At 47.5% G+C, this 10,829-nt stretch overlaps 1 protein-coding gene across 1 annotated transcript; it reads left to right on the top strand.

The window, feature by feature from the left end:
- The first annotated feature begins 916 nt into the window (after positions 1 to 916).
- emb (embigin) lies at positions 917 to 10,719 on the top strand. Its single transcript, XM_034542166.1, has 9 exons — positions 917 to 1,050; positions 2,137 to 2,214; positions 2,316 to 2,499; positions 2,872 to 2,954; positions 8,647 to 8,783; positions 8,967 to 9,128; positions 9,707 to 9,824; positions 9,914 to 9,944; positions 10,032 to 10,719. The coding sequence occupies exons 1-9, from the start codon at positions 978 to 980 to the stop codon at positions 10,090 to 10,092; spliced, it is 927 nt and encodes a 308-aa protein (XP_034398057.1). The 5' UTR covers positions 917 to 977; the 3' UTR covers positions 10,093 to 10,719.
- Positions 10,720 to 10,829: the final 110 nt, after the last annotated feature.

The raw sequence follows: 10,829 nt of genomic DNA, 5'->3' as shown, positions 1-10,829 counted from the left end.
AGTAGTCGGAAGACTAGAAAAGTGCTGTACAGATGTGCTGCTCCACAGTTTGTATTCATTTCCACATGAGACAATGTGACACATGCAGAATTAATCTCCTTTCGTAATACGGCATGAACAAAACTAACGGTTCCACCCTTCTTTTTTTTTGCTTTTCACGCAGTATTCATTTACATCAGGTCGAGGCTGTTTGTAAGAGCAACAAACTTCTTAAGAAATGTCCAATGTGGACAGAAAAGAGAATGGTACAAAAACTATATGAGCACACCAAAGACACTGATGACAAATACACTTAATTGAAGGAGGGTATGCGACGGAGAGAGAACTGTGGTTAGCCTGTGAATGCATTATTCAATAAATGAGGGTGTTTTTTTATAGATATTGCTCATGGGTGTTGTTTCTCGTGCTGGAGTATCCTACACGAGCAGAAGCACTGAGTCACTCGAGTAGATGGGAAATTATTTTTTGCGGAAATCTACTTGCTGCAGTGTAATGCACACTTGCTAGAGTACATTATCTAAAATGAATATTTCATCTAAGCAAACGTTTTGGTTTTGGATTATGCTCAAAAAGCTCAAATGTATATAAAAAAAGCAAACCAACCACAGCAGCAGGAGTTGTGGTTTCCACTCCTGGCTGTTTTCATGATAACACCAAAGGTCACCTTGCAGAAAGCTCCCACAGTAGCAACAATAGCAGCACATTGTACTCACACAGAGCAACATTCAGCGGGAGTGTTTATTTCAGCATGCTCTGCTCATGTAAAGCAGTGCAGGACAGCACACTGCAACACTGTATCGAGATATGTTTGAATAATGGATGCAGTCGGCCGGGTCATATCATGGCTGCGTCACTTGTGCAGCTGAGGGAGGATGGGTGGGAGGGGGTGGGGGGGGGGGGGGGTGATTATAGATGATGCAGCAGGCGGACAGAGGAGGGAGAAACTTGCCTGCGCAGAGGACAGAGGGATAATAATCATGGCAGCCTCCTGGAAGCGGCTCCTTTTTCACATCCTCCTGCTTCTCGTCTCCTGCAGGCACATCAATACAAGTAAATGAGGATTTCATTTTGGCTGCATGCGCTTATATAAAACCTTCCCCATTAAATGATGATCTGTAACCTTGTAAGGAGTAGGAGAAAATGTCACCGGATAGCCACAACATCACGTACTACTGTATCTACCACATTTTGAAATTATAAGTTGCAGATAGTCAATGTTTATTTTGTATTCTTATTGTATATATTATTTTTTATTACATTATCGCGGGACTCTACATTAAAACCAAGAACAATTACGTATTAAAGGATTACAAAATATATATATATATATATATATATATATATATATATATATATATATATATATATATAAAGAATAATTTTAAATACAGCTGTGGCAAATGTATAATCACATTTCTAATGCATTATGTTTACTCACCATATATTTACCATTGCCTTTGGCTGTACCCAAGTTGCCTTTAATGTAAAGATTAAATGTTTGAAGATTCTTTTTTTCTTCTTGTGACTTTTATAATACCACTGAAAATTGAAAGAGGATAACTTTTTTAATTATTATTTTTGTCTATTTCTACATTTAATTTTGATTTGTTTTGTTTAGCATATATATATTTACCGTCATCATTACGACTCAACAATAACTTTGGGCTGCACCTCTTTTTAACGCATTTTCAACGCATATCAAGAACACAGAATCACCATTTTAACCAACTAGTGCAAACTAACAATTCAATTCAATTAATTTATTATAACCCAAAATCACAAATGACTAATTTGCCTCAGAGGGTTTTACAATCTCTCATCGGATCAGGAAAAACTTTAATGGGGAGAACAACGAGAGGAGGATCCCTCTCTCCGGATGGACAGAACTACAATAGATGTCATGTGTACAGAACGAACAACGTAACAGAATTACAACACATTCAATGAATATGACATTATTCCTCATAAACATCAAACACGTGATCAATAACATCCTAACAACTGACGCTTTTCTTCCAGACAACTCACCCAAAGTTAGAACTTGCTTTTCTTAACATGTAGCCCTCTCACTTTAAATACTATCAGTTAGTTTTACATGTTTTGTTTGTGTGTGTTAACTGTTTGTATTCCTGTCAGAGACACCTGGTCCCACGCCCCCACCGCTGGTCCCCATCAGTTCCCTGCCAACAGACGAAAGGAGCGTTTCTCTTAAAGGTAGCCGTTTTAGAATCACAGTATTATGGCAGAGTGTTGTTTTATTCATTTTTCACGAGGTGATGTTTCCCATCGTGTCCGTGCTTCAACTCTTCATGCAGGTGAAAGTCACACGGAGAACGTTGAACTGTTGAATCCGGTCAATCTGGCACTGCAGTGTACCTGGACAGGTAATCAGAACAAACTACCAAACATAACTGGGTTCTGGAGGAAAGATGGGGATGAGGTCGAGAACAGCCGCGTCACAGTGCAACTGGAGGGCGATGAGTATGAACTCAAACGAGTGTGAGTACACGTGTTCATTATTCCATACGTTTATAAACAATACATGGTTAAATTATACAGTGGCTGTCTTGATAGGTAAATATCTTTATCCACTGTGTGCTCAGGCCTCTGATAATTGTTATTCATGCATGTGTGCATCAGGATTTACAAAAAAAAAGTTAATAATATGCATCTGTTGTTATAGTTTATACAACTTAAATGTATGTTTTAACGTTGGATGTCTCAAAACTGGCTTTTATCAGTTTGCAGTCCAACTCTTTGATTTTATTGAACTAACATGAATATAAAGCACATTATCTTCTGATCTTTTCAAAATAACATCAATACTAAAATTAACAAAATATGTTTTTGTATCTGTTTTTGCCATTTAAGGTTCAGCATCGTCAGCGAAGAAAGCCTCGGAAGTTACTCATGCGTGTTCGGAAGTGAAGCAAAAATAGAGTTCGTTTTGGCTGGTACAGATCACATCCTTTCTTGACTATATATATATAGATATATATATCTATATATATATAGATATATATATATACATTTGTAACATTTTACAGAATATACTGTATATATATTATATTGTATATTCTGTTACATTTTCTATTTTCCAGCCAGCATTTGTATTGTTATCAGCTTGTTAGGGTTGTGTGGTGTGGAGGACCCAAACGCACGCTCACGCAGCAGACCTTAAGATTCAGGATCTTTATTTCCCTAATTGATCGGGAAGGAAAAAACAGCAAAGAATAAAACAAACAAAACAATGATCAGAGTTGACCAGCTGATCAGGCGCGAGTCTTCCCTCGCTGGAGTCGGGAGGGCAACTCAACCGAGCTCAAGTCCTTGCTACCCACGGGATCGGTAGAGATCTGGTGAATCCCAACATGCAGTAGGAACCAGACTGGTGACCGGAATGATCTGACAACCCGTCAGGGAATGCCATGGTCCTTAATACAGCTGGTGGCACTTAGGGCAACGAGCCCCAGCTGAGCCAAAGGAGAGGGGCGTGGTAGTGGGCGGAAACCGGAGGTGGAGACTGTAGACTGAAAAAGCAAAACATTAAGCACACAACAACAAACCGGACAGGAGGGGAACAAAGAGGGGAGCCAACACTAACAACAGACAGGGATCCTAACAGTACCCCCCCCCTTAACGGGAGCCTCTTGGCGAACCACCGGGTCTAATGGGGTTCCGCCGGTTGAAATCTGAAATGAGCGACGGATCACAGATCCGGGAACGGGGCACCCAGCACCGCTCCTCCGGTCCATAACCCACCCAGTCCACCAGGTACTGAAACCCCCTACCTCGACGGCGGACATCCAATAGGCGGTTGACCGTGTAGACGGGGCCCCCCTCGAAGAGACGGGGGGGTGGAGGGGGTTCTGGCGGAGGGTTTAGGGGGCTGGAGACAACGGGTTTGAGGAGTGAGACATGAAATACTGGGTGAATCCTCATGGAACGAGGCAACTGTAGTTTAACCGAGACGGGGTTGATGATGGAGATGGGAAAAGGGCCGATATATCTGGGGGAGAGCTTCCTACACTCTGTGCGGAGGGGGATGTCCCTGGACGAAAGCCAAACCGACTGTCCAACACGGTAGGCCGGTGCTGGAACACGACGTCGATCCGCCACTCTCTTGTTCTGCTCAGCTGTGCGAAGCAGAGCAGCCCGAGTCTCCCTCCACACGCGCCTACAACGACGAGCACTGCTCTGGACTGAAGGGACAGCTACCTCGACCTCCTGGCTAGGGAACAGGGGAGGCTGATAGCCCATGGAGGCCTCAAATGGGGATAGCCCGGTAGCGGTAGAAGTGTGGGAATTGTGGGCATACTCGACCCACGGGAGGTGACGACTCCATGAGGAGGGATTGGTGGCGGTCACACACCTGAGGATGGCCTCAAGCTCCTGGTTCATCCTCTCGGTCTGGCCGTTAGTCTGTGGGTGGAACCCCGAGGAGAGGCTGGCCGTGGCGCCGAGGGTGTGACAGAATGCCTTCCACAACTGGGAAGAGAACTGCGGCCCACGGTCCGAAACTATGTCCGCAGGGATCCCATGAAGCCTAACCACATGTAGAACCAGCAAGTCGGCGGTCTCACGGGCTGATGGAAGCTTGAGCAGGGGAATGAAATGGGCGGCCTTCGAAAACCGGTCCACCACCGTCAGAATGACGGTGTTGCTGTCTGATGGGGGGAGACCAGTGACAAAGTCCACTGCAATATGAGACCACGGGCGTTGAGGCACAGGGAGTGGTCGTAGTAACCCCACGGGGGGTCGGTGTGAAGCCTTGTTGCGGGCGCACGTAGAGCAGGCCAGCACAAATGAGCGAGTATCCGCCTCGAGAGACGACCACCAAAAAGAGCGGCGGAGCCAGCTTATTGTCCGGCGGATGCCGGGGTGGCCAGAGAGACGGGACTCGTGGGCCCACCGCAGGACTCGGGAACGGACAGCCAAAGGGACAAACAGGCGATTCGGGGGGCCCCCTCCGGGGTCAGGTTGGGTCTGCTGGGCCTCACGTACCACTCTCTCGATCTCCCAGGAAACAGCACCAAGCATGCACGAGGCAGGTAAGATGGTGTCGGGAGGAGAATCTCCCTCCACCGGGGCAAACTGACGGGAAAGTGCGTCCGGCTTGGTGTTCTTGTGCCCTGGCCGAAAGGTGATGGTGAAGTTAAAACGTGTGAAGAACAAAGCCCAGCGGGCCTGGCGGGAATTGAGGCGTCTAGCCGTGTGGATATACTCCAGATTCCGGTGGTCGGTCCAGACGACAAAGGGGATCACTGATCCCTCCAGCCAGTGCCTCCACTCCTCCATGGCCAGCTTGACGGCCAACAGCTCACGGTTGCCAACGTCATAGTTTCTCTCCGCCGGAGAAAGTCTACGAGAGAAAAAAGCACAGGGATGAAGCTTGGAGTCGGCAGCTGACCGCTGGGAGAGTACGGCTCCGACGCCGGTGTCAGAGGCGTCCACCTCAACAACAAACTGGCGAGTCTCGTCCGGGTGAACCAGGATTGGAGCCGAGACGAACCTCTCCTTGAGGGACTGAAAAGCCTTGTCAGCCTCAGGGGACCATGAAAAACGTACCTTGGAGGAGGTGAGCCGTGTCAGTGGTTCTGCCGCTCGGCTGTAGTCCCGAATGAACCGGCGGTAAAAGTTAGCGAACCCCAGAAACTGCTGGAGCTTCTTTCTTGAGGCGGGTACCGGCCACTCAGTCACTGCCTTCACCTTCTCGGGGTCCTTTCTCACCTGACCCTCCTCAATGAAGACGCCCAGGAACTGCACAGAGGTGACGTTGAACTCGCACTTCTCCGCCTTGATGAAGAGCTGATTCTCCAACAACCGTTGCAGGACCTGGCGGACATGGTTAGTGTGCTCCTGAGGACTTGGGGAGAAGATGAGAATGTCATCAATATACACAAACACAAAACGGTTTAGGAAGTCGCGGAGGACGTCATTCACAAGGGCCTGAAAAACGGCAGGGGCATTGGTCAAACCAAACGGCATCACCAGATATTCAAAATGTCCCAGGGGTGTGTTAAAGGCCGTCTTCCATTCGTCCCCCTCACGAATTCGGACCAGGTGATAAGCGTTACGGAGGTCCAGCTTCGTGAAAATCTTGGCTCCAGCTAAGGACTCAAAAACAGAGGAGATAAGTGGTAAGGGGTACTTATTCTTGATGGTAATCTGATTCAAACCTCTGTAATCAATGCAGGGACGAAGACTCTTATCCTTCTTGGAGACGAAGAAGAAACCCGCTCCCACAGGTGAAGAAGAGGGCCGTATGATTCCTGCGGCGACTGAATCGGTTATATACTTCTCCATGGACTCACGCTCAGGCCGGGAGAGATTATATAACCGGCTTGTGGGAAGTGATGCGCCCGGAAGCAGGTCAATGGCACAATCGTAGGGACGATGAGGAGGAAGTGAAAGGGCCCGCTCCTTACTGAATGCCTCTGCCAAGTCCCTATATTCCCGAGGCACTGCGGCGAGGCTAGGACAAGCGTCATGTCTGCTTACAAGACTAGGCTGCCGGGGCACAGCAGATCTGAGGCAGCGGGAGTGACAGGCGGGACTCCAACCGGTGATCCGACCCCCAGCCCAATCGATCTGAGGATTATGGTCCTTGAGCCAGGGGAGTCCCAGAACCAGGGGTGTTTGCGGGGAAGGGAACTCGAAAAACCGGGTCTTTTGACTGTGGTTACCAGACACGAGCAGGGAAATAGGCTGAGTCCAGTGAGTTATCTCTGCCAGTAGGCTGCCATCCAGTGCGTACACCGGCTGAGAGCACTCTAACGCCTCCACCGGAATCCCATGACTCCTGATGAACTCAGTGTCCAAAAAGCTCTCCTCAGCCCCTGAATCGATGAGCGCCGATAGGTGCACTGGCCCAGATGGCAAGCCCAGGGTGACAGGAAATAGCGATCGAGATCTGGAATGGGGAATTGACCTTGAACCGCCCGCTAGCTTCCCCACTCTTACCAGCGAGCTCTCTCTTTTGGCCGAACAGAGCAAACGGCCATGCGGTGTCCCGACTCACCACAGTACAAACAGCCTCCAGCGCGGAGGCGTCTCTCTCTCTCCTCCCGAGAGAGATGAATCCGGCCGAGTTGCATCGGTTCCTCCGGCTCCAAAGGGGGAGGTGCCGAGGGAGGAGAGCGGGGGCGCGCAAGACTGGAACGTCGGAACAGGCTCGGAGGCTGAGAGCTGGAAGTGGAAGCAAACTGACGGACAGGATAGGAAGGCCTGTAGCTCCTCTCCCGACGACAATCCCGAATGCGGTTATCGATATTGATGGAGAGCGTGACGAGCTCATCCAAAGACCCCGGCTCCTCCCTGACGGCCAACTCGTCCTTCAGAGAATCCGAAAGACTGCTGCGATAAATTCCCCTTAGTGCCTCCTTGTCCCAACCAGACTCCGTGGCCAGAATCTGGAAATCCACAGAGTACTCCGCTGCGCTAGTTGAGCCCTGACGAAGACTGAGCAGGCGCTGAACAACGTCCCGGGTGTACACCGGGTGGTCGAATACTCTCTTGAATTCCTCCACGAAGCGCGTGTAGGAAACCTGGGCAGGAGAGCGTCTGACGAGCCAAGCTTCAGCCCAGACGAGTGCCCTGCTGCGCAGCAACCCCACCATATAAGCCACCCTAGCATTGTCCGAGGCGAATGTGCGGGGCTGTTGGTCAAAAACAAAATTACACTGGAGCATAAATCCTCTGCACTCCCCGGACGCTCCGCCATAGGGCACAGGAGAAGGAACAAAAGACTCATGGTTGCCAGCCGAGTCCTGCAGAACCGGCTGCGGCGGAGAGGAACGGGGCTGGTGGTCGGGCTGGGGAAAACGGTGCAGCGCGACATCCCGTAACAGACCTCCTATCTCCGCCATCTGGGACCCGATGGAACGCTGGGAGTCGAGGAGGTTCTGCAGCATCAGGTGGTGTTGTCCGAGGAGATTGCCTTGCGACGAGATCGCCCTCTGCAGACTCTCCTCCGCAAGCGATGCTGCTGCGGCTGCTGGGTCCGTCATGTTGGTCAGATCATTCTGTTAGGGTTGTGTGGTGTGGAGGACCCAAACGCACGCTCACGCAGCAGACCTTAAGATTCAGGATCTTTATTTCCCTAATTGATCGGGAAGGAAAAAACAGCAAAGAATAAAACAAACAAAACAATGATCAGAGTTGACCAGCTGATCAGGCGCGAGTCTTCCCTCGCTGGAGTCGGGAGGGCAACTCAACCGAGCTCAAGTCCTTGCTACCCACGGGATCGGTAGAGATCTGGTGAATCCCAACATGCAGTAGGAACCAGACTGGTGACCGGAATGATCTGACAACCCGTCAGGGAATGCCATGGTCCTTAATACAGCTGGTGGCACTTAGGGCAACGAGCCCCAGCTGAGCCAAAGGAGAGGGGCGTGGTAGTGGGCGGAAACCGGAGGTGGAGACTGTAGACTGAAAAAGCAAAACATTAAGCACACAACAACAAACCGGACAGGAGGGGAACAAAGAGGGGAGCCAACACTAACAACAGACAGGGATCCTAACACAGCTTAACTCCCTTTCATAATGAATATCGATATTTACACTGAGTAGCTGAGGTTACAGGGCACACAATGCAGGGTAAACAATGCCCTTTTTCTCATGATCTTTGTCCTCGTGGTCCTTTAGCTCCACAGATCGGTGAGGTGCGGGATAAACCAATAGTCAGCTATGTGGGGGACTCTGTGGTGATTGCATGTAAAATGGAGGAAACCAAACCGAAACCCGGCAGCTGGAACTGGTACAAAGCAAATGGTACCGACAAGGTGGGTGAGCCGCTCCGAGACTTCATATCTATTTGTGTCAAATATCTGAAAACACCGGTGCGGGTGTGTCTAAATTAAATATGCATTGATGAAATATTTTCACTCACACAAAAACACGAGCATGCATGAACACATTCAAGGCCTCTGACCCCTTTGATCTTTGATATTGGTATTGATATCTAGGAGCAGATCTTCGTAGTTGCAGAGCCTCTTCGCTATGAGATCAAAAACGAAGAGAGGAAGACCAAACTTGTGGTGCACAACCTGACGGAGGCGGACGGAGGCCTCTATTACTGCGGTGCGGTGTACGCCATCAGCACCACGATGGGCCACGTGGAGCTGAAGGTCAGATGCAGAACGTTACTAAGTACATTCACTCAATTACTGTGATTAAGTACACTTTGTAGGTACTTTTACTTGACTTGAGTGTTTCTAGTTCATACTTTTACTCATCTAATAGCTATAATTGCTTGTTACATTTTAAGATTCCACCTAAAAGAAGCTTATAAAACACAAAACCGTGTCAAGGACCTTGAGCAACAGCGACTACTTGAGGTCACTTGACACTTTAAACTTTACAGATGGTTTCATTTTAAGAAACCAAAAGAATAAAAATATCCAATAATTCAAAGTATAGAGAAGAATCCAACAAATGAATACACGTGCGAAGCAAACTTAGTGTTTTCTTCTTTTCAACCTCATGAATCATCTCATCGTGACCTTTTGAAAGGTGACCAGAACCCACCAGACTAAAGTATAAAGACTCTGCATAAAGCAGTTGAAACTAACTCCACCTCAATCAGCTACAACAATAAATGCATCCGTTTTTTTTTTAGAATGCAGTACTCTTTTTTACTCGCAATGGAGTATTTTTACATTGTCGTACAGTGTAACTGAACTCTGAACACGTCTTCCTCCTGAAGGTCATCAGCTTCCAGGAGCCTCTGAAGCCCTTCATCGCCATCGTGATCGAAGTGATCGTCCTGGTCGCCGCGATTCTGCTCTACGAGAAAAGTCAGTCCAAGAAGAACTACACAGAAGGTAGTAACCGAGAGTATCCTGATACCTTCACGTGTTCTGTGAGCCCTGCACGTTGTATTTTAACTTGAAAATATCTGCCTTACTCTCAGGAAATGGAGCCACTGACCAAATGAATACAATGTGAGTACGATGGGAATGAACGGGAATGAACGTTTAATGTATATCTTTGTAGTTTTTAATGATGTACATTTATTATTCCCTCATCAGGACTCAGGGGGAAAATAACGGACCGGAGGGAAGTTCTTCAACGAGACAGCGGAAAATTTAAACATTTTTTTAAAAGATTGCAAATCCGACATATCAAAGCTTCCTTCAAAGCTGTTGGCATCTCTCGATTATGATCAAATATTGATGTGGAGCTTCAAATCAACGTCTCAGCAGCTATTCTCTCTACGTGTGTTCACAAAAACAAAGTGCAATAACCGCCAACTTAATAATCGGCAGTGCTGTCATGGCAACTAGACGAGCAAAGCGTTTATCCTTTTTGTCTTTTAGTCTTGAACCCCATATGCACCCACATCCTGTGGAAGTCACACCTCGCTCTCAAAAAGGAAGTGCATTTCTTGCTTTATGGTACCAACTTAAACCTCAACTTCTCTTTAACTCTGTTATGGTTTGTGAGCAGTGCCTTACACCGTATAAATAAATAAAAATAAAGCATAAAGAGTTTACCTTTGTAGTGTTGTGTGCCTGACACGCTGTATAATAGCTTGTATATCAAGATATTTCATCATATATGCAAACGCTTGTGTGTTTTTAATGTTAATATATCAGAGGATGGTCAGAAAGGTATTTTTCCACCCTATTCATGACTTTAAGTGTCTGTAGTTGTCATCCTGCACCTGTCACTGTGTGTAAACATGCAAATAAATAAAAATACACAAGTCTCTGCCTCAAATAACTATCAAAGCCTTTGTGTTCGCCGATATGGAGACAGAACTCACCCAAAGACGTATTGAGATGCACATCTGAGAGAAATTAAGTTGTAAAAACCCTTTTGTGGGA

This window comes from Cyclopterus lumpus, chromosome 9, assembly GCF_009769545.1.
Source record: "Cyclopterus lumpus isolate fCycLum1 chromosome 9, fCycLum1.pri, whole genome shotgun sequence".
In the NCBI taxonomy this organism is placed as follows: domain Eukaryota; kingdom Metazoa; phylum Chordata; class Actinopteri; order Perciformes; family Cyclopteridae; genus Cyclopterus; species Cyclopterus lumpus.
The sequence above is the reverse complement of the archived record's forward strand: the minus strand, read 5'-3'. Positions and strand labels throughout refer to the sequence as shown.

Bases quoted from the DNA above. Each gene is read 5' to 3' on its own strand.
- emb (XM_034542166.1), top strand. From the start codon at position 978: ATGGCAGCCTCCTGGAAGCGGCTCCTTTTTCACATCCTCCTGCTTCTC. The intron at 2,500-2,871 runs GTGAGTACACGT...TTGCCATTTAAG, and splicing joins GAGTATGAACTCAAACGAGT to GTTCAGCATCGTCAGCGAAG. The intron at 9,945-10,031 runs GTGAGTACGATG...TTCCCTCATCAG, and splicing joins ACTGACCAAATGAATACAAT to GACTCAGGGGGAAAATAACG.